The sequence below is a fragment of the Spea bombifrons genome, chromosome 1, assembly GCF_027358695.1.
Source record: "Spea bombifrons isolate aSpeBom1 chromosome 1, aSpeBom1.2.pri, whole genome shotgun sequence".
NCBI classification, from domain to species: Eukaryota; Metazoa; Chordata; class Amphibia; order Anura; family Pelobatidae; genus Spea; species Spea bombifrons.
The window spans coordinates 16,534,049-16,558,424 of NC_071087.1; the positions used below are offsets into that span (position 1 = coordinate 16,534,049).

General features: G+C 38.2%; 1 protein-coding gene across 3 annotated transcripts in view; it reads left to right on the forward strand.

The window, feature by feature from the left end:
- The window catches only part of SLIT2 (slit guidance ligand 2), a 145,669-nt gene that overhangs the window by 70,439 nt on the left and 50,854 nt on the right, over positions 1 to 24,376 (forward strand). For all 3 annotated transcript variants that reach the window (XM_053458326.1, XM_053458324.1, XM_053458325.1), the window contains exon 5: positions 22,382 to 22,453. In XM_053458326.1, the coding sequence (XP_053314301.1) occupies positions 22,382 to 22,453 (72 nt within the window). The remainder of the gene's footprint in view (positions 1 to 22,381; positions 22,454 to 24,376) is intronic.

Sequence of the window (24,376 nt, forward strand, 5' to 3'; positions counted from 1 at the left end):
CTCCACATTCACGCTATGAGGTTGCCACAGAGGTGCTACTTTGAGGTCTACAGGTCACTTTTGCACTCAGTGATGGTACTGGCCAAAGGAGACACCTTTATAGAGCATAACTCTTTCAAACCCGTGGTGTAAACATCTGCCTAAATTAACCCCTTGTCACGGTGTTATAGGGTTAGTCTGAAGGATCTATTCAGTGAATAGAAGCCATGTCACGGTTCCCTTTAATTTACACCCAGGTGCAGATTATCTTTCTTGTTCACTCAACTCACCAGGAGAAGCACAGCCATGGAAGCCTATTGTTCCCTATCTTTTGTTTCCTACTTCTGATATATGTGGTCTAATTAACCCTTCCTGCACTTACATTCCAGAGTCAGGAACTTTACATTCCTTGGCATGACCCCCGCTTGTGTTATTATTCTCTTGGATTATCAGCAAAATTATGAAACCTCTTAGAGATTTTAACTGTAAAGTCTGATGTTAGTGAGACCTACAAAAGTTTACTGTGGCTCAAGTGTTAAGCTCTCAACCAATTTAATACTGACAAATCTCTAGCAAAGTCATTGTGTCATTGTGTCTTTATGCTGCCATGTCACAGTAGGATAGATAGACCTATAACAGGCAGAGAATTATTAGGATTTAATTTTATGGTTCATGGCATGTCATAATTGAACATATTAATTATTCCAGCGCAGGAGAGAGTTTCTTGCTTAGAGTATGTAGAAAAAATAAAGAAAAACTATAATATAGAGAACACTGTTAATATTTGGCTACACCTAGGTATAAAGAGAATAATACTTCATTTTTGGCTGAGATCTGAAATAATTACTTTACAAGCAGCATTTAACCCCTTAATGACCATTAATGACAATGCATTGTGAGCCCGTACAGGCTTTGTCGTGGCGGGGTTAAATGAAACAAAGTCATATAAGCATCCACTTGCTACTTAGCAATACTATTAAAACAAATCCTGTGGGAGAGATTAATCAATTGAGGGAAAATTACGTAAATTATGATACTTTTGAGAACATTTTTACTAGATTATAATCCTTTTTTCTAATTATGACAATTATCAATTAAATAACTTAAGTAATGGGAATCAGAACTGATTATTGGACCACGGAGTTACAATTTGTGTTTGCCCAGATTCTACACATCCAAGCCCTCATGCATGGTCTAGCTCCTCACCCACAAATGACTGACTATGCCTCTATCACTAAGCTCGATAACTTCCTCCAAGGGTGGAAAAGACCTCTGGAAATCAGTATTGGCAAGTCCCCAGATATGAATGCTACAACTAAATCAATTACTGCCTCTTATAAACCCTTAAATATGCAGTGAAGTAAAGAAAACATGCATCATACATCAACCCAGCATGCAGGTACATTTGTAGACCCAAATTAGCTTTTAAAGTCCTACCTGGTATTAAGATAGTAAATGTAAATGTAAAAAAGTACAGAAGTGCAGAACACCCCAACATAAAAGTAAATCTGTAACCCTTAAGTAGGAGCAAGTAGACGCAAAATGAATTTGCATATAAACATGTTTCCTTCTTTTGGAAGGTTACTCTATAGTGTGTATAGTGTGGTATCCGGTATAGTGGGGTATCCGGTATAGTGGGGTATCCGGTATAGTGGGGTATCCGGTATAGTGGGGTGTCCGGTATAGTGTGGTATCCGGTATAGTGTGGTATCCGGTATAGTGTGGTGTCCGGTATAGTGTGGTATCCGGTATAGTGTGGTATCCGGTATAGTGTGGTATCCGGTATAGTGTGGTATCCGGTATAGTGTGGTATCCGGTATAGTGTGGTATCCGGTATAGTGTGGTATCTGGTATAGTGTGGTATCCGGTATAGTGTGGTATCCGGTATAGTGGGGTATCCGGTATAGTGGGGTATCCGGTATAGTGCGGTATCCGGTATAGTGCGGTATCCCGTAGAGTGTGGTATCCCGTAGAGTGTGGTATCCGGTATAGTGTGGTATCCGGTATAGTGTGGTGTCCGGTATAGTGTGGTATCCGGTATAGTGTGGTATCCGGTATTGTGTGGTATCCGGTATAGTGTGGTATCCGGTATAGTGTGGTATCCGGTATAGTGTGGTATCCGGTATAGTGGGGTATCCGGTATAGTGGGGTATCCGGTATAGTGTGGTATCCGGTATAGTGTGGTATCCGGTATAGTGGGGTATCCGGTATAGTGTGGTATCCGGTATAGTGTGGTATCCGGTATAGTGTGGTATCCGGTATAGTGTGGTATCCGGTATAGTGGGGTATCCGGTATAGTGGGGTATCCGGTATAGTGTGGTATCCGGTATAGTGTGGTATCCGGTATAGTGTGGTATCTGGTATTGTGTGGTATCCGGTATAGTGTGGTATCCGGTATAGTGTGGTATCCGGTATAGTGTGGTATCCGGTATAGTGTGGTGTCCGGTATAGTGTGGTATCCGGTATAGTGTGGTATCCGGTATAGTGTGGTATCTGGTATAGTGTGGTATCCGGTATAGTGTGGTATCCGGTATAGTGTGGTATCCGGTATAGTGTGGTGTCCGGTATAGTGTGGTGTCCGGTATAGTGTGGTATCCGGTATAGTGTGGTATCCGGTATAGTGTGGTATCCGGTATTGTGTGGTATCCGGTATAGTGTGGTATCCGGTATAGTGTGGTATCCGGTATAGTGTGGTATCCGGTATAGTGTGGTGTCCGGTATAGTGTGGTATCCGGTATAGTGTGGTATCCGGTATAGTGTGGTATCCGGTATAGTGTGGTATCCGGTATAGTGTGGTATCCGGTATAGTGTGGTATCCGGTATAGTGTGGTATCCGGTATAGTGTGGTATCCGGTATAGTGTGGTATCCGGTATAGTGTGGTATCCGGTATAGTGTGGTGTCCGGTATAGTGTGGTATCCGGTATAGTGTGGTATCCGGTATAGTGTGGTATCCGGTATAGTGTGGTATCCGGTATAGTGTGGTATCCGGTATAGTGTGGTATCCGGTATAGTGTGGTATCCGGTATTGTGTGGTATCCGGTATAGTGTGGTATCCGGTATAGTGTGGTGTCCGGTATAGTGTGGTATCCGGTATAGTGTGGTATCCGGTATAGTGTGGTATCTGGTATTGTGTGGTATCCGGTGAGGCCAGATTGTGCCACCAGGTGGCTCCCAATAGAAGAAAAAGAGACATTTTTATGAGTTAACATTAATATGATCCATATTAAAGATTTGCATTGCGGTAAGAAACGAACACTTTACAAGACGTGGTTATGCACAGTTTTCACTCAGTGTCGCCTGGGGCAATACATTCCAGCACCCCTACTAGGAGAATTGTGTTAAATGTTTACAGTTTAACACCGCAGGAGACACACCTGCCCTGCCTACACAACTCCACATGGTGCCGTCTAGTACTTCCTAATCAAGTTATGTTTTTTCTCCCCTGACACTTTCTTCTTTCGGAATTTTAAAAGTGGAAGTCTGCTTGGCATCATAGGTGAGCCATTGAAGGCTTACAGCAGGCGTGTCGGTACACGCGATTGTCACGTCGAATGATTAGTTGTCTCTCTGATACAGTAGCTACTAAGTAAACATATTCACTGTTTATCCCCAAGGTGAAATGTGACAGCAGATGTAAAATGTGAAGTTTATAGCTGGAAGAGTTACACTTTACATGTTTTCTTGCATTTTAACTAGCCTACAAAAATACTATGGTGGGCTTACAGTTTATTACAACTTCATGCCATGCTTCTGGCAAATTGCAGTATTAGGTCATGGAATACGAAATTGATTAGCAATGTGGTCCTGGGCTAAAAGTAAGAGTAGTCTGTCTATTCTAATGATATGAAAGGTAAGCATATGTTTGTGTGAATGTTTATATACAGTGTGTTTGTGTGTGTATGTATATATATATATATATATATATATATGCAGATCTGGTGGCACTCACGGTAGATGCCCTGGTGCAGTGTTTTCATACGTTTGCATTTTGATTATATATATATATATATATATATATATATATATATATATATACACACACACTGTATATAAACATACACATATTATGTAACTATTTGAAATATTTAATAATAGATGGGTCTTGGTTTTTCTTACCTGTGCATACCGGGACTACAGAATCACAATCAGCTATGAATTCAAATGGGTCAGTTTGATTTTACAACTGTATATAAAAATGATAGATCTATAGTAATGTACACCTGTGGAATAGTTTGTAACAGTATGTGTAAGTCAGCAGAACACCAACAGTCGTTTAGCATTACGTTTAATTCTCTGCTTCTTACTTTTTTATTCAATTTGGAAATGAGATCAATCACCAAGTGATGCCCATAAAATAATTGTATTTAATAATACTGTTTACAGTAAACAAATAGTGATACAATAAACCTGCTGCAATCTGTCTTGTATTGTCGGACTCCCCCTACTGGTCTACTAATGCAATGACCTGTAGCCTTGGCACTATTGCCTTTATGACCCCCTATATGCAGAGTAAACAGGCACTCGTTATGCTGTGCCCTGGCACACTGGCCCGTGTTTAAAACGAATGACTGAAATACAATACATCATCATGAGTGATTGCGAAGAATACAAATATCAGATGCCATTTTAAGGACATTTTCTTGTTTTTGTTTTTTTAAAATTGGTTCTACAGATAATCCCATTAGGAAAGGGAAATGTCAAGTAGATTTAACTGTAATGCAGAGATTAAAAATGAATCATTGGACTCAGGTGTTAAAACCAATATCAAAGACATTACCAGTGTGAGCTAACATCTGTGTTGTTGAGTGGTGAACAGCCTCACCAGATTGTAAGCTCCTTTGAGCCGGGCCCTCCTAACCTGTTGTTTCTGTAAGTCAAATTGTTATGTTACATGCTACTTATGTCCCGTCTACCCATTGTACAGCGCTACGGAATTAGGTGGCGCTATCTAAAACAAAAAATAATAATAATAATAATAATAATAACAGCCTCCTTCCTCTTAAATTGTATTAGATTTTTCTTATAAAGAATTGAGTCATCTCAGGCCTCTAAACTGGTTGGAATGTAACCGATCTTAATAAATTTCATGTACGCACTGTATCTGCCTAGTAAATATTTGTTGTGCTGTATCTTCCATACAAGTGACAACTGATTTAATAAATAACACAGTAACCCAGTTCAACCACTCAATAGAAACTGTCATGGGAATTTGAAGTTTGGGAATTTATCTTTCTACATAAATGTTATTATAAATGTACATTTATTACCCACATTAATATATATCTCTCTATATATAGAGAGAGATATATTCAATGTACTTTACTGTGGTCAAAACTTATAAGAGTGGACCAATTATGTAGGGGAGATGAGTAAGAGACCCTTATGCCAGTTAATAACTCAAAGGGGAACTGCGTAAGTAAATGAATTTACTGAAACTACCTTCATCGTGTGCTTTATGCTTGTCAATCAGTGTAACTGAGATTTTAGTTTACAATCTGACATCATGGACGCTGAGATTGACAGCAGCCTGTGGCAGTACCGGCATTATCATATCTGGTTCTTTCCCTTTTACCCTCACTCCACCCTTACAAAGGCTGCTCGATCCAATCAACAGCAATAAGCAACTCAACAACTTATCAATCGAAAAGATATATAGAACTGTGAAACATAGGATCCGGGAATACTTAGAGATCCACTTTAAAATATGGATCACTTGTCAAGTCTGGTCGTCGCCTCTACAGATGGCTTCCTATATAATAAAAGGACATGCTTAAAAAGGACTTGTGCAATATGTCCTTTGTTCTATATGGGCCAAAATCGTCCATGACAGCCATGACATTTTTACTACTAACTTAAACAGAAGAATCATTAAAATTAACAATTTGGTGTGAAATACAGCAGTCTGTGGTCATGTGACGCGTGTGGTTAGCGACTTCATCGACTTCAGTGAAACAGTCAATATAAAGACTTTGTACCTAGATGCCATCAGAAATATCTTCGGCTTCTTGGAATTCCCCCGTAGAGCTATTATGTCTGATTAATTCTTAAGACAGGACTTATTTTGTTCACCTAATCCTTTCACTGAAAGTCTGGCTTAGTTTGTTATATATTTTTTTCTCCTGTTATAGAAACAATCCCAGACTCAATTCTTAATTTGTTCTCGGACTATTCTGGGGAAGGTGCATTTATTATTTTTCAGATTACGAATTTTAGATATGGAAATATAAAAAAAAGACATTGTTCAGACACATTCCTGTTTAATATTTACCCTCGCGGTCAATGGCACATTTGTCGTAGGGATCTTGCAGCACTTATATATATGTTTATAGTCTAGAGTTTCCGCAAGGAATCACATTAGAACTATTTTGGTCCACCAGCTGGCATGTCACCGCATAAAGTCTTCATGATGGGTTATGACAGGACTAATATCATCAAGGGCTGTACCTGAAAACTTTGTGTCCCCCCAAATATTTTGGGAGAGGAGGAGACAGCCAAGACCCCACCGCACAATAACCAAGGGAAATGTTTGGTAGTGTGGAGGACTAGAGTCAAAAGTGGGTGTCAAAAGCTGCCTAGGGGGTCTAGGTATCAGCTGTGAGTCCCGTGGGGCCAAATTCTCAGACACGGCCATAAATATATAATATATATACAGTGAATAAATATATTTATAGATAAAAAAGAGAGTGCCATGTTTGCACCCCCTGACTCATCCCTATAATGCATGTCTTGGACTACAATCGCCCCCCTCCCCACTTACCAGGAGCCCTAGGCATTTGCCTTGTTAAAATCCCTTTGTAAGTATATCCGTACCCAAGAGCATGAGTTGAACTATTGTATTCCAGCTCACCCAACATCAGGTGTCACAGCCGCAGCAGAAAAGAGACATCCAAATTAAAACTGAGTACCGCGGTCACACTTTGAGGCTGACATTGCTGTACCCTCGTTATTTATTTAACTGTGTGAAGCCGTGGAAACTACACCTAACTTTATACTTGAACTTGAGTGCTTTCAAAGAAGGGTGTTTTGAATTTAAACCATATGGTACCAATTTTGAACTTTTTTCCCCAACATGAGGTATCTGTCAGTGGAGGTCCATGAGACCAGGTCTAGTTAATAACAGCTGCAGGGCAAAGTTCTTCCAAAAACCAAAGTATTACGGTGTTTCGAGCTTCTTGGAGACATTTAACAAGTTAAGCTGGCCGCAGGGGAAAGCAGTGGGTCTGCAATCTGCTTGTTAACTGAACCTTGCTTGATATTTCTTTTTATTATTGCTATTATATTTTTGTTAGAAGTTCATTTTTAACATGAAGCCTACATGTAGAGATTGGCTGGTCGTTAGCTCGGTGTTATTTTCTTTATTTAGTTATTTAGTGTATCCGTTCACTATAAAATGATTTATATTTAAATTCATTGCATTTTTTAGAAGGCTGTTTTAAAGGTTTCAGGGGTAATGTAAGGGTAACCTTTAGAAAATATATATTCAATATAAATACGTGACTTGGAGCGCTTAATATTTTTCGAGAACCTATTGACTCATTTTTGTATTTAAAGAATAGACAAAAGCTTGTTAAAAAAATAAAATAAATAAATAATAAAAAAAAACGTTCTGCCCATTATATAGATAAAGAAAGTATTATTGTGTTATTATATTCTATGTTATATTATATAGTCTATATCATATATAAACGTCATCATGTGGGTAGATCCTGATTGATGTTGTATTATCCATTAGAATGTACCCACGCCTCTTATCGAAGATATTTTTTGGCTATTGTTACAGTAAATTTTCCCACCTTGGTTCATACTAAAGGATTATCGGTTATAATGATTAAACAATGAAAGCAATCGTTGCACAGCCCACAATGTTCTGCCTGCAGTTGTTTATTAAGACGTGTAACCAAGCCACCAGTAGGGTTTTTAATATCTAGATACCAAGTTGTCAAGGCGGTAAAACAGATCCTGATTAAGTACGGATACTCAGGATTAAACGCCTGTCCTCTTTCGAACTTGACAGCTAAAGCAGTTGGTTCTCCCCGGGACATCTGCGTCACGCTGCACTGTTATCAACGGAGCAACCAGAAGCCCTTTTAGGATTCACGGAAGTAAAGTTAGTTTTTTGAGTGTTCCATGTCTGTATGGAATGGAAGACAGAGACCATTCTTTCAGCTCTATTCATGGTCTGAAGCAAGTTATTACATTCTTATAGAGCACTAGCAGATTTGTTACCACTATAAAAAAATATAATAGATATTTAAATAATTAGATATATTACAGGGCTAGCCATCAGTAACTCCTATGATGTTAAGCCTACTTCCTAAAAGAAAAGAAGCGTGGCAGTTCCTTGCCAAGAAACATGGATGTTGTAGGTCAACAAGAACCAGAGAGCTGTACAGAGTATGCCCTAGGACCCTAAGTATCTAATAACCGTATCCTTAATAGGCATGTAACGGTAATAAAAAGCATTACTTTGGATTTAGGAACTTCCAGGTGTCCGATCTGTCACGGTATCGTAGGTGAAGAAAATTGGAATTGATGTCTGGAGCTGAGCATCTCTTTAGCTACGAGTTGCTCGTATTTATGAAATGCTCTGTAAATGCTGAGACTGCGCATGCTGTGTAATGTTTACCGAATTGGGATATATCGCTGATGATATCCACTGATTGGGCTTATTAAAGTTAATGAACGCAATTCCAAAGCCCATGAGTGCCTCTTGGTGGCCAGAGCTAGAAAAGACAGTAGCGTTGAAACCAACGGCATTTAATTTAATGATGCAACAATTCCACATTTCCCTTAATTGGCTGTAACGTATTCATTAATAATGATACATACGCTTCAAAAGAATATACCCTTAACCTTTTGGCTGGAAAGTTCCACCGGCCCACTTGCCTGGGGCATGAATGAGAATCCAGCAGTCAAGCAGAAAAGGAAATCGGATTTTTCACGCACGTAGCCCTCGTCTTAACCGGTTACTTTCCTAGTTACTAGATAAAGATCTGAGTATTGTAATCTAACCAGACTTGGCAGATATGAACGGTGTTAAACAATTTACTATACAATGTAACTTAAATCGTCACGGTTATTGCTAAACAATATGTAGATAATAATAACACACAATTATGCCCATTATATTAAACCATATAATTAAAGTAATTACATGTCATTGTTTACGAAATGTCACAGGTTATGATACCGTACGAGATGTGTTCACATGCCTTTTTGTAGATTTTTTCCCTACTAATTTCTAAAAAAGACATGGTCAGCCTAAGTTTTAAAGAAACAGTGATTTAAAGGGACGGTGGCATGTAATAAATATACTGCAGCTTCAAAAGTTAATGAATACGAGTTTTCAATACATTATTGTACTCATCTTCTTTTCGTAGAGGTATAGGTTAATCAGTTTTTTGGGTTTTTTTTTTGCTAAAATGTAGGAAACATTTCACCTCACCGACTTCACCATGCGTTGTGAAGAACACGCTAACATAGTAACTCCTGCGATCAGGACACTGCAGGCTACATGATGTCATACATGCGTCTGAAATGCATTGCGTCACGCTATATCCACATCCACCCCACACATGCATTGTTTTTGCTGGCAATCCCAATAAACATGATCTTTTCCTAATGTAGCCTATACCCAGGACATCTTGGCAATTTTGGGACTGTTGGCAGCTATGGAAGGGCCAACCAGTGGGCTTTGCCTACAACAATGTGGGTAGCCGAGGTTTCTTGAATGTACTCGCGCCGTATTATTTGTGCTTTGTGCAGGGCCAACTGGAAAGTCAGTGAGTTGAAAAGTTTCATCTCACCTCACCTCACCTTCCGGTTTCATGAATCGAAGCCAGAAGGCATTTTGGTTTTCTTGTCATCATTGTGTAAAAAAAAAAGAGAAGTTTTAGGTAAATTTATCTCTTCCTCTTTGTGAATTCCAGAGAATTTGCATCTCGAGCAGCCAACCAGGCCGAGTACATTATCCCATTAAAAAAAAAAATAGTTACTCTCTTCTGGCTCGTAACGCTTGTTTGGAAAACAGGATGTCCAGATGATAAACCGAGTTTCTTCTGAAAGACAACAAGCATTCTTTGTTGATGTAAACAGCCCTGCGTACAATTAAAAGGGGGCAAAACTGTATAAAGATGGACACATTTAAAGCAAATATTTGTTTTTGGCAATGAAGAATAGCCAGTCTGCAAGACATTAGCTTTCCAAATGGATGAATGGGAGGGCAGACCCCATCTTTTCTTCAAGTCAGATAAATTTCATGGTCTTTAACATCCACTGTGACTGCAATCTTTTCACCAAAGTCTGGCTCCTTCCCCAGTGCGACGGGAACAGCAAGAGTGGTTAAAAAAAAGAGAGCCGGCCAGCAGGAGGCCACAATCACGGTATCTCTACAGAGCATGAGAGTTAGAGAAGGTCCTCAATATGCCCTGCAAGGATTCTTTGAAGAAGAACGAGGGGGGGGGACCCAGAACTTGTAAGAGCTTAGGAGTTGTACGCTGGTGTAGACCAACTTATTCATTTCCTGCACTCATGCGGCTTTTTGACACATTGTAATATTGTCCTTTTTGTCATTAAAGTCTTCATTAAGAACAGCAGTAAAGAAAAAAAGTGGCGTTGTTAACCAAGGTCAGAGTTCAACGTGTTCAATTGAGAGTTCAAGTCAAAATCTATCTTTTTTTTATGTTGGATTTTTATAGAGGTAACACTTGAAGAGGTTTAAAAGAAATCTGTTACGGTAAAGGTAAGATGGGGTGGGGGGGGGAAGGATCTCCTATTTTGTTCAAGAAAGTCCTTTCAAGGAAAGAAAGCTTAGGTGCCCACTCCAATCAACGTCAGCTGAATTGCCTAAAAGATAATCATGGCCCAAGACACTGTGCACCCTCAGTATTCACTCATTCTCAGCATTCATAGGCTTCGGGGTCTTTCAAAAAAGTTCTAAACATTATAATTAGTTAAGTGCTTAACCCGCAATCTCAGCGTCTCTGATAAAAAAAAAAAAAGCTGGCAAAAAATTGGCAAAATGTGTGGGAATGTAATTTTCAGCTTCCGACAAAGACACTCTCTGCCCTTTCCAGCTGCCCTTAAACTATTCTGAGCACGAAGGGTTAATAGGCATTTAGCCTAACATTTTATTATTTTTTTATACTTTTTTTTGGGAGGGGGGGTTAGAGGTATGGCTGAAAATTGTTTTTTGACTAGCTGAGCATCATTGGAGTTGCCAATCCACCATAACCCCTTCCGTAGATGGTTTGAGTCTACTGCAAACGGGGTAGCGTGGAACTTGGAGCAGAATATTAATCATTCTATATATCCAGATTAGAAAAAACATATCAGTATAAGTCATGTTCTAACGGCAGACACAAGTTAAAAAAGTAAATGACTTAATATTTTTCCTGATTATCTGAGTTCATTATGTGTTATTCACATAGAGGACAGGCTATGTCACAAAGTGATGAATTTATGCCGAAATTTATGTATCACAGATTCATTTTTTTGGCAAGAATGAAATTTCTCTACCCTATAAATTTCCTGTAAATGTTACAGAAACCAATAAATTTCCTCTTTTTTTTTTTTTGTCTAGATTTGGAAATATCCCCAGCCCGGCTAGAATAATGCCTGGTTTTTAGCCAGGGTACCCGGATGAGTTTTAAGAATCGCTATTATGTTTTAAAGAGAAACGTTCACTCTGCTGCTTTATCTCACCATATCTTACATCTGTTATCATCGTATCGGATTCAGCCATTATAAACTCTGATCACATCTTGCGCTTCTGTAGGAGTTTTGCCAGTGTTTATCCGCCTCGAGGAGCTATAACCATTACATATAATATATCTATATCCTTCGGTGCTAGGAGGGGGATCCGTACCATAGCTGTGATTTAAGAGCTACTCTTAAAAGCTGATGCTCTTTAACCCCTTAACGACAATCCACGTACATGTACGGGGTTGCCGTGCAACGGGTTAACGACAATGCCCGTACATGTACGGGCTGCCGTTAAACAGCTGCATCGCCGCGATCGCGGCGTTTTCGCCGCGATCGGCGGCTTTGCAGCATCCACGGAAGCCTCCCAAGTGAGGCTGACCGTGGATCCGGGGAGGGCAGCCCTCGGCAGCCCTCCCCGGAAGAAAAATGGCCGCCGCCGCACCGATCATGAAAGATCGCGGCGGTGCCCGGCTAAAACAGCTTAGGAAGCGATCTGATTCGCTTCCTAAGCATAAATGGTGTTACTGACATGCCTCGATATCGAGGCATGTCAGTAACACTAGCCCCCGACCCCCGATCACCTTGTGATTGCTCCGAAGAGCAACCACAAGTGCCATCCTGTGAATGACGTTGCCGTCATTCACAGGATGGCATTAACAATAGATCTGAGTTCATAGAGGGTCTATCCAGACCCTCTTGTGAACTCTCGAGCTCCTCCTGCAGGTTGAATGCAGGTACTGCATCCAACCATGCAAGGTCAATGGAGCCCAGCTCACTAATGAGTGATTAGTAAAAAAAAATAAAAAAAAAATTAAAAAAATGTTAAAAATTTTTTTAAAAAAAATGTTTAAAAAAATAAAAATAATATGGTAACATGTAAAAATCCCCACTGTCACCAAAAAAAATAAAAAAAAATTAATAAGCAAGTCCTAAAATTCTTTATCTTTACAAAAATTCCAGCATGGAAAGAGTTAAAATATTGGCATTACAAATGCCCATAGGGTGTCTCGTATTAAAAAATGCATGAGTGGATGGGGTAAATTGAATTGGCCGGGGGGTTCAAAGGTGTCCCAAATATGGGACATGGGGGCAGTAGGATCAGATGTCTAAATGGCCAAAAAATACACACCTTACAAAGGCGGCCTTTTACCTCCCAAATAACCCAACAAACCCATGCATGTGGGGTATCACTGCGCTCAGGAGATGTTACTGAACACATATTGGGGTGTTGTTTGACACGGACATACACCAGGAGCGATAAATTTATACCTGAAGTACAACGTGTGTGGAAAAAAATACAAAAAAATTTACTACCATAAAGTTTCACAAAGGCTGGTGGTAAAATTAGTGCATGGAAAGGGTTAAATTACCAGCATGTGAAATACCTTGGGGTGTCTAGTTTTTAAAAATATATGACTTGATGGGGTAAATTGCATTGGCCGGCTTCAAAGATACCCGAAATGGCACATGGGGGGAAGAATTACCAGATTTGGAAAAAAAGGTTTTGAAATAGCAAAACGCTACCTGTACTTATTGCCCCATAACGTGCAGAAAAAAGCAAAAAAACATAAAAACATTGGGTATTTCTAAACTCAGGACAAATAGTAGAATCTATTTAGCAGGTTTTTTCATTCGTTTTTGCAGATGAGTAAAAGTTTTTTGTTTAAAAAGTGAGAAAAAGTAATTTTTTAACAAAAAATCCCCATATTTTATCATTTTTTTTATAGTAAATTAGATGATATGATAAAATTAATGGTATCTAAAGAAAGCCCTGTTTGTCCTGAAAAAAACAATATATAATATGTGTGGGAGCACGAAATGAGAAAGAAGAAAATCACAGCTAAACAGGAACACCGAAAAATGTTAAAATAGCCATTGTCCCACAATATACTACGAGTAATAATCCCTATTGTCCTTAAGGGGTTAAACTATGTTCTTAATGCTTTATCAAAGATACGTTTGACCTTGTTTACTTTTATCCGCAAACATTGAAGAGATTCCTAGTTTAAAACATAACCATATTATTATAGGTAGATGTAATGCCGCAGTGATCGGTGTGACATAGCTTATGTCTGTAAACACTATAGGTAGCAATAAAAGACATAAAAGTTGATTACTTCTTCAAAGCATCAGTTTCTTAGGCATTCTGCTAGCTCGGAAAAAGACAAATTAACCCATCAACTGGTGTCGAGGAGAGCCTTAGATGCATTGAGGACTGAGGGTGATGGGTGTTATGGACCTAAACAATCCGGATTCTGGCCGGCGTCTATTTTCGATCTGCATTGTGTAGATCAAGAATGTGACGGGGAAGAGATGTTAAGTCAATATTTATCATTAGTCAAGTAAGGAGCAAGAGAAATGGAATTCTAAGTATATTATTGGTCAGAATGAGCAGTTACTTAACCCATTGAGTTGTGTGATCCCAGTATTTGGAGCTGAAGCAGGAAATGCCTTGTGGTTCCTGTCTATATTTTAGGCTCCACATTCTATACAAACCACCCGCTTGATCAAAGCCTTCACATTGACCTGACCTGTGTATTGTGGCAGCTAGAATTCCATCATGTTAAAGGGTAGAACCAGCGGGGGCTGATTTAATGAACTGCCCTGCAGCTTCCTAGAAGGAGACTCTAAGGCCTGGGAGCCATCAAAGCAGGGATCATATTAACCTCTTCTGTACCAGAGCAGTGGGCATCAAATTGCAATGTGGTTGGATTCACTGTCAAAGGCACAAACCTAATATTATACAGTTATGGTCCCGGCTTTGGTAGTTTAAGTTAGACCCTTTTTTTTGCCCATTCTCATGGGTTTAGAGTGAAAGAGCCTTAAAATCATCTCATCGTTTTGTATCCCATTTGACTAAGATTAAAACATTCAATATGTTTATGCACCCTGCCACTGGTATAACGTTAAATGGATGCAACTTCCAGCATTTGTTTTATAAATGAGTGGGAATGAAGAAGGGGTTTCTATGAGAATAACTATTAAAATAAAATGATTAAATTCCAGTGCTGGACCCCTGTTTTACACTGGGATCATCCATTTTCAAGTCTGTATAGCATTTGGTTGGCACAAGTGCGCCCCCTAGTGATTTTGCTTGTGCCTACAGGCTAGAATCAGTATCAGGCATCTGTGGAACCGGCACAAATTCACCTTGTTGCATACCTTGCCATATTTTTGCCATTTAACGGTCCAACGTACCTTAAACTGGAACCATAAAAAAAGGTTATAGTAGATACCTGGAGCTGTAGTTGAGTAGAACTTCAAAGCTTAAACTAAAATAAAAGGATTATATAAACCATACAGCAGATTAACCTTGTAAATGCTGGTGTGTTCTGTGAAAACAAGATATCAGGAAAGGACATGCTTATAGGTTATCTGAAGTGAATAAGAAGACGTCAACAATATATTATTTTTTAAGCAGATGTTCAGAAATGTTCTAAATATTTTTTTATGTTCTAAATATTAACCTTGATCGCTCACAATCACAGCTGAATTTCTCTGCAGGCAAAGCATAGTAAAGGTTATCTTCCGCACCTTTATTTAATGTTTCATAATACGCATCATTTTTCCCCTTTGCTTTCAAATGTTGGTAGACTCGAAAAAAAAGGCATTTTGTTTAAAGCCCTACATAATGAAAATAATTTAAGGAATGTATGTTTTAAAGCTTTTGGACAGGAGACGTTTATTGGCTTGAGTTAGAGTTACCCAGAAAGCAGTACACCTGTCAGTTCTAATTGTAAAAAGCTTTCTGTCTTCACTTATATTTGGCCAAACAATTATAATGGAAAAAAAGTTCTAGTAATTTAATTTTCAATGAGTCTGCCAGGACAGCAATTCATTTCTGTTAAGCTGAAATGTTACATTTTATTCCACAAAGCAGTTTGTCCTTGCACTGTACCATAAAGTTCCATCATACGCCTGTCACACTCTTAGAACATCTTGATATCCTTGAAGAAGAAAAAGAAACGTCAGAGTGATGTAAAATATTGGGAACGGAAAAGAGTGTGGCATCCTCGGAGAGACGTTAACGTGATGGGGTAAGCCCAATCCATCATTAGATTGCATCTCCCATGTGCTCCAACTCCTGTCTCCTGCCAGGAAGGTTGTCCTACAGCAGGTCCATGTGGGGGCCGCGTGTCATTCTTCCACCAAAGATATATAGTTCTTTGCAAAAGTAAGATTTGATATGCTTATGTTGCAGCCTTTAAATCAATTGGAAGGACCTTTCCCTACAGACGTTGCTCTTACAACGGTGTAACGCTGAAATGTAATGAAAACGGCCACTAATATACAATATCGAGACGGACTTAACCATATGGTATTACAAAGGAGATGCCTAAAGATTGCATGCAAGCGTTGATGACCCAGACCATTAGATCTGTCTGGGTAGACATTGCTTGTGTTATGTGACGCCTCTCATTCAATATGCAGTGCTTGCATTGTAGAAAAGCCCATTTACTATGTGGGGAAATGGTTAGAATAAAACATCACTGATGTAGCATTATTTCATAAAACATCTTTTTATTTAATCTTTATTTTCAATTTTTTTTCAAGGTGGGCATATCATATCACAGTTAATGTACATAGGAAGCAGATACAATTTCCAAGCAATTATGGCACGTCAATCCCTTCGTATGGAGACTGCAAAGAGGAACCGCAGTCATATATAGCCCTTAGAGTAAAAGAATATATCAGGAAATGACCTGAACTTTTTGTTTTTTAATAGATTTGAAATTATTATAATTTGAAGAAATTTAATTTAACCCCTTAATGACAAAGCCCATACATGTACGGGCTCAAAATGTATTGTTTTCAATGGGTTTAGGGACCGCCCATTGTCCTTAAGGGGTTAAATATTATGAACTATTTTAACTTCAGTTCAGCGGCACATGGGGTAAAAACCACATAACCAATTACTTCCCCATCCTAAACTCAGTTCCCTTGTCCAAGGTCGTCTTTCTAAAGCCTCACCGTTTTCACCAAAGATGAGGAATAACTTATCGGGTACAAACGGCTCATAATAGCGAATGGATAAAAAGTAATAAATAATTGAAAAAATAGCATAAAATCCACCAAGTTCAAATGAATAGATAAAAACAATTGTTGTCTATTAAGTAAACCAAACCATAATATCCTGGATTTAAGAGGGTGACATGTCCACCTTAATATCACTTCTAACAATATACATCTGAAACCAGTTTTTGACAATCTTCATTCTAAAACATGCTGATCTACACGGAATACAATTTCCTGGTTGTGAGGACCTACAGTCGAGATCAGCTTTTGAGGTCAGGGTATGATGGATATTGGTTTAGTCATCGGGGTGAATCCAACAGAGAATACGGGCATAAAATGTCAGAATGAAGCTTTCCTTAAGCAGGGTGTTTAGTTTTTTAGGAAACCATAACATCTTCGCACCCCGCTTGCTGTTAATATAAATATTTGAAGACGCTGTTTTAACATACATAATTGTGTCCAGACGGAGCCACATAAATACTTTTTTTTTTTTTGCAAGAAAAACTGTTTTCTTATGTTAAACAAGCCAGACCTCAGACTTCAACAAACACTGGCTTTTCTCTGTATACATTTCTACTGTATGGTGTTATATATATAGATATATATGTCTATAATGCAGAACTAGAGAATGATTTTGGTTGCCCCCATCCCATGACGGTCTCTTCTCCAACTCGTCTCCTATACTGTTGCCTCTTTTAGAATATCTTGTTTTATTTCAATTTTTTCGGATGAATATTTTTACATAGCGCCGAAAGTGGCACAGAGTAAGCAGTAGACCAGGAGTTTTTTCTCCGTTCATTGAATGTGTGAGTGTTGTGTCCTTCCTGAAATACTATTCCAGGACCTTTCTTTCTAAGGGGCATAAGTGCACAATGGAACCTAGAACAGCCTTGAGCGGGAGGGCAACTTCACAGCTGAAGGACATCTTGAGGACTGCCAAAGTTCATGCAACACGTCACTCACTAAAGTTAATAGACATTCGCAACGTAATGTGCTCACAGATACAAAATAACAAGCCTCTTCAGACTCTCTCTTTTAGGTGCCTTAAGAGAACTCTTGAGATGTTATTTCCTTGTTTCAAAAAGTACTTTATTTTAGTCAGTGGGTGGCCCTTTTACCATTTAGCGTTAACTTTGGAGTTGGGGAAAGGTTTGTTTTTTCACGATATATGGAGGGAGCAGCCTTGTTGGAAAGCCCACTGTACTGCCGTGTATTGCAGTGATTCATTGGGAGAGAAGACGTACTGTGAGCTCTAGTCTAGGAGAGACACCCATGTGCCAAATTATCCAATTACGGTGCTGAATAGGCAAGCTATTCTAGATTTTTTGTAAAAGTCTGCCATTTATAAAGAAAGGAATGTGTTTAGTGGATATAAAAATTGCCTAATGAACTATATAGGGGTATGTGCGCTTACCGGTAAAGACCTATTATAAGTAAATATGTTACTTCAATATGCATTCTTTATTGGTGGGCTCTACACTGCACAGTAACCAGTATCATGATAAACCACCACAGTGTGAAGAGACGCAAGGGGAGACACCAATGTCCATGATAAGGCTTGTTGACATTATTGGCTCATATGAGATTTTTGGTGAAATGTTCATAACAAAGCTTATTGTGGCAAATGATGTCATAACTCAGCCCTCCAGTCACAGGAAGAGGGATCTCCCTGCTCTCAATTTCATCACCAAGTACCGGAGATCCAGAGTTGCTTCTCCGGTACTAAACTATACGGTACCATAGTCCAGAGCTGGTGCTTTTCCCAAGTGGGGAAACGTAAAAATAGATAAATATATATAAAAGGTAAAATAGATAAATATCTATAAGGTTATATATATATATTGTTCTGTGGTTTCAACAATGAAATTTGTTTGTGGAGTCTCTTTTATTGAGAATTTACAAATATCAACAACTGGTCTTCAGTTTTCCTATTTATCTCCTATTTTGATATTAAAAAAGGCTTCTGGCAATCCCTAGTTGATTGTAATGACATCAGAACAAAGTATATTATGTTCACATCTAATTTTATGCAGTACGCTTGTAACAAATTGATTTAAGTGCACTTTTGGAGAGAGAGTAGGACAGAATTGATTTTGTGGTCGATGGATTGACTTGTATGATGAGATGGAGGTTCAAGAGTATTTTTTTTTATGCAAACAAACAAACGTAATCATATTCAGATAGAATATGATTAATGCTACCCTACTTTAAAGCACTTCGTGTATTAGAGCAGAGGAGTATCTTGTCCGTTTGCATAAATACTCGATACTCCTATTGCCCTATTTTGTTCTTATTTAGCGTTATTTGTAATCTACAAACGGCTGCTTTTGCTTAATAGACGCTATATTTGTCTGGAAAATTGTGCCTTTTGAAAGTGACATACAAATATGTTTTTTTTAAAGCAGATGTTGCATTTATACGCATATACATAGGTTGCAACTTTTGAAACACAGAATTTGACTTCAGATAAGAAACATCTAGTCCATCTAGTCTTCTTATTTTTCCTGCTGTAAAGACTCAAACCTTAATCGGTCCTCATCTTAAATTCAGCAAAGCTTTATGCCTGTTTAAATTCCCTCACTGTATTAAAATCTACCACTTCTACTGGAAGGCTTTTCCACTGGTTTACCACCCTCTCAGTGAAGAAAACCTTCCTTATATTCCATTGAACCCCCTAATATTACATTGCCAGTGAGTTCCTAGGTGTGACTTGTATTCAGGCCTAGGCCTACTTGGGCAAGGGTGGCAGGTCCAGGGGGCACTGGAGTGCCACAATCCTGGGTGAAGCACCCTGATGATGGGCCAATTAGAAGGGAGATCTCTGATTTCTCCACCATGGATGACTGGATGTTTGGTACCTGATGCTGTGCGCCATTAGGAGACAGGCAACCTCTGGTGAACACTGAGCGATGGTCATCACTGGTCTACATCTCCACCGTTTAAAGAACTTCTAAAGCGCTCAATAAACATGAACAATGATTCATTTTCAGCCCTTTCCCCCATAACCCAAGCTTTTTTTCTTGCTCTCACTTTCATAAACTCCCTTTTCTTAAAACCGAAAGACGTGTGCATCGTTTGTGTCCTTCCTCCATTGCTCTCCTTTCCGGTTATTGCATTACAAGTCGACCTTGGTTTTCTCCTTCCAGTTACTTCACCGCAGACACTTTGACGAAGCACTTGTTTCCTCTGAATATATCGGGTCCTCTGGTTTATTTTTCCCCTTAAAACACAGAGGGGGGATATTAGTCATTAACCATTAGTCGGTGCTTATTTACAGAAGTGGCTGGCACTTGAGATTTACGATGTCACCGGCAGACTTTTAGGAAGGTTAAATCGTGGGGGGAAATAAAATTACTGGTAATTAAATTTGCAAGCAGGTAGCCATCCTCTAAAGATTTATGGCCTCCGTTCGGTAGATGGTGTACCCGTTCTGAACACCATCTAGCAAGGCAAAGAGAAATCTTACAGCTTGCTTTTTTTCCTTTCCATAATTAAGTCCTGTCCTTTTTAAGAATGCTGAAGCAGCACTTAGAAGAAAAAAAAAGAGACATAAATGAATCTATAAATAAAATCGTATTACAGCAAGGGCATTATTGTAATGACTTTCTTAGAATAATAACTATGAGGCTTTATTGTCTGTCTGTTCTAAAGAGAAAAGCCAATAGCCGAGCACCGACAATTATCTTTTATCTATTTTTTTAGCACAGGGTAGTGAACGGGATTTCTCGTAACATATGGAGCCTTGCCGGTTACGCTCTACATTATGATATATTTCTTTACTTTGCTTAGTTTTCCGTATGTCCTGCGTAATAATGTCAGGGTTTGCCCGACATAAGGATTTTTTTTTTCTTTTTATGGTTGTATTAATGAACATTTTAATTTGCTCGATTCCAGTATGTGTAAATTAAGTGATGAATATGTTTTCTGTAAAATGTTCCGGTATTAGGAAGGTTGCATTTCAAGCTTGATTTACTGATTAACACTTTATTAACATTAAGCTCATGGTTTTATAATATATCTATATAAATATATATATATTATATATTTATATATTTATATATATAATATAAATATATATATATATAATATAAATATATATACCGGTGTGTATATATATATATATATATATATATATATATATACACACCGGTGTATATATTTATATTATTATATATATTAATATATATATATATATATATATATATATTATACAGTGTATGTATATGTATATATATATATATATATATATGTGTGTATATATATATATATGATATATACTGTATATATATATTGATATATATATTTATATATTTATATATATATATATAAAATATATATATATATATGTATGTCCCCAAAATGTACCATTTCCATGCACAATTCCTGTATGCCTGTGTGTATTAGAGTTTTTACATGTAAAGCTTATAAGAGCAAAGACCTAACCTTTTTTGTATGATGTTTTCTGTTGAATCAGCTGTTTCTGTTACTGTATGATTCAGAAATGTTACCTTTTCCATTTCTGCATTTTCCTTGATGTTTAAAATAGCCAGGAACATTTTGGGCAGTGTACAAAGCATATGTGGAGCTTGATTTCAGACTTTAACTCGTATATTAGAGTGCGTGCCAAGCATCGGAATAGGAGATTAGGCTTTAAGAGGGTGTAGCGCCCCTGTGAGGTCATCTTTCAAGTGTGGGACCCAGGTGTTATGACATGCGTGGGGTCATTACAAAAGGCCAAGGGTACTTACACGGGACTGAGTGAGATCACCCTTTAACGTGCTGACCATGATGAGAGTTATAATCCAGAGCAATTGAAAGTAGGGGCTCCCCCCGCTAAGAACATCATTGAGCATACAGTACCCAGGGTCATAAGATGTGCTGTCTTCAATAAAAAATGATTGCCGTGAGTCAAATGGGATATAACAAAGGGTTAAACGTTATCCCTGTTTTTCATTTCGAAATTCCCATTGCAGTCTGTAGGAAATCGGTAGTCAATATTCTGAAATGAAATGATCTTAGGCTAGTAAGTCCAGCCAATACTGTCTACTTGCTTTTTGGAAATGTTAAAGCGTAACCATAGGAGCTACTTTGACATTTTCTATAAATTAACTTAAAACAGCAATTCTGGTGCAAAATACTGAAAGCGGAGAAGTAACCGGGAACCTTGTATGAGTAGCCGTAGAGATTACACTATTTTAACCATTTTGCGCCAGAACTGCTCTTTATATGCAAACCCCATGAATCTGATTTTTACTAGCATATTATATGAAGAAATGTAACTCTGTGTGTATTTTAATAGAACATCTGTACACCAGCCCTCCTCCGCGTGTAACAATCTACATACATTCATGGATACCGAGACATGTTACAAACCAATGTTCATGTTCTCCTTTTTTTTCACTGTTTTTGATTACAATTTCCGCAGTATTGTTTTTGGGTTGTAATAGTATTCAGTCTATACTAGATCCACTCCTTATAGATTGTTTTAAGTGGTGTATAAATCAGTTAATAAATAATTATTCATTATTTCTTTCAATTATGAATTTGATCACAGCAGACAGGACAAATTTGTGAAAAGTAACAAATAAAATTCTGACTCTTATTTTGCTTGTTTTATTTAGGATATGAACTATATAACTATATAACTGCATCAACTGAATCTCTCCCTTTTTGTGTTTTCAGGGACCTCAGTGAAAACCAGATTCAAGCAATCCCGAGAAAGGCGTTTCGTGGAGCCGTGGATATTAAGAATCTGTAAGTACTTTTTTTTCCTGGGTAGATGTGTTCTTCGGGGTAATCCATTACAACTTCAGTAACACTAAACTCATGTTTCAGAAATGTAAGTAAAAAAAAATATCTTTTGCCAGATTTTCTGTCCTACATCTTTTTTCGCCGTTTACTTTTTGTTGCAAGAAATAGCTAGAAATGATTTTTTTCACCTCCTTAAGGCAGCTGCCTTCCAGAATGTCACAAACACCATTAAGTAAAATGAAATCCACGATGAGATTATGCCACAGTAACTTATTATTATTTATTGTTTTATATAGCGCCATCATATTCCGTAGCGCTGTGCACTTAGCGCTGCATTAGCATAGGATGACCCATTGTACAGCGCTCCAGAATATGATGGCGCTATATAAATCAATAAATAATAATAATACCCTTCCCTATTAATTATATAAGGCTATAAGGGTGCCCCCTTACTCAACAAGCACTCAACGAAAGAATAAATCGCATTAGAGGATTTTTTAACAATGTTTTTACAAGGCAGCCTGTCACAATAAAACAGGAGATTTGTTTTGTGAATAAAGTGCATAGACGGCCATAGCCTGATAAAAAAGATGCATGGACCATGGAGGTCCGATCATCTGTCTTCATTCTCCTTCCGTAGCTAAGATTCCGAACCGTGAATTCTGACGCTAGAGACCGTGCTGCAAAATATACCAAGGACAGCGGCTAATAGTGATATATTGATCCATTTATAATCTTTATCCGTTGCCTGACTGCTGCCTGACATGCTGTTCAGTCATCTTTACTTATAGGTTCCCCGACTTGCTGTCTGATTCATAATGATTTAGTAAATCGCTTTAGACATCCTTTACAACTGTTAGTTTTAGAAAATAAAAATTCTTTTTGACGGGCTGTTACTATTGGGATTATCCTGAGGCTATTTCTAGTTACTAAATGATTAGCTTTAGGCCTTCTTTCAATTATAACCTATCTAAAAGTTTCAAATAACCTTTTATTACAGAGATCCAGTGATTGAGCAGAACCAGTTGTCGGATAAATACGCAACTCTAACCAATATATCCCTGAAAATATTAACTGTAGTATGGCAGCAACTCCTATTACTCTTAGGAAGCCAGTGAAGCACGTAGGTGGCTACTCAATCATTTTGGAAACTACGAAACATTTATTGCCAATGAAAAATATAATTTTTAATCGATAATTTTCTCAAGGTAACATAAATGGCATCTCTGGCACTTACAGCCAGGCCCAGTCTGGGCATTAGGCCTTGTACCTTCCATGCTGCAATAGTCTAGCTGGGTCATGTGGTCAGCCGCATGCATGGGATTTATGGGCTGTTGGCCTTAAAGTACCAGGGTCTTTTTTCATTCCAAATCCATTCCTGGTAAGGGTCTTCAACGGCAAGGGACATTTGTAGTAATAACAAAGGTTATTGAGTAAGGTTACGAAATCAACCAATCCCAACCTTTACTAATGCCCCCTATCTGCTATAAATTCTTCACATCTACCCATACATAAAATTTTTAAATCTAAAGCGATACTTTCCAGGTTCATTGAAGCTGTGAATTCCTAATGATTCTGTATCATCAGCTAATGCATTGCACTCCAAGGCAATCGAAGAGAAGGTAGAGCATAAATAAGTTAAGTGATCGGTCTATTCTAGATATGGAATTAAAGACATTGAGGACATTGATTTAAAGAAAACGAAAAAGAAACTATTTAGCATGAAAACACACTCTATAAAATATGTAAAACACAATACTCGTGAACTGAACCCATCTACTGCTTATAGGTACATTGCAGCATAGGTGTTTTAAAAATTGAAGATCGTGAAAAAGAGGAAAATCTATAATATAATACAAGACAGGAGGGGTTCGGCTACTGGCCACAGTGCAGACTAATAAGACATTGTGGAAAAAAACTGCAATT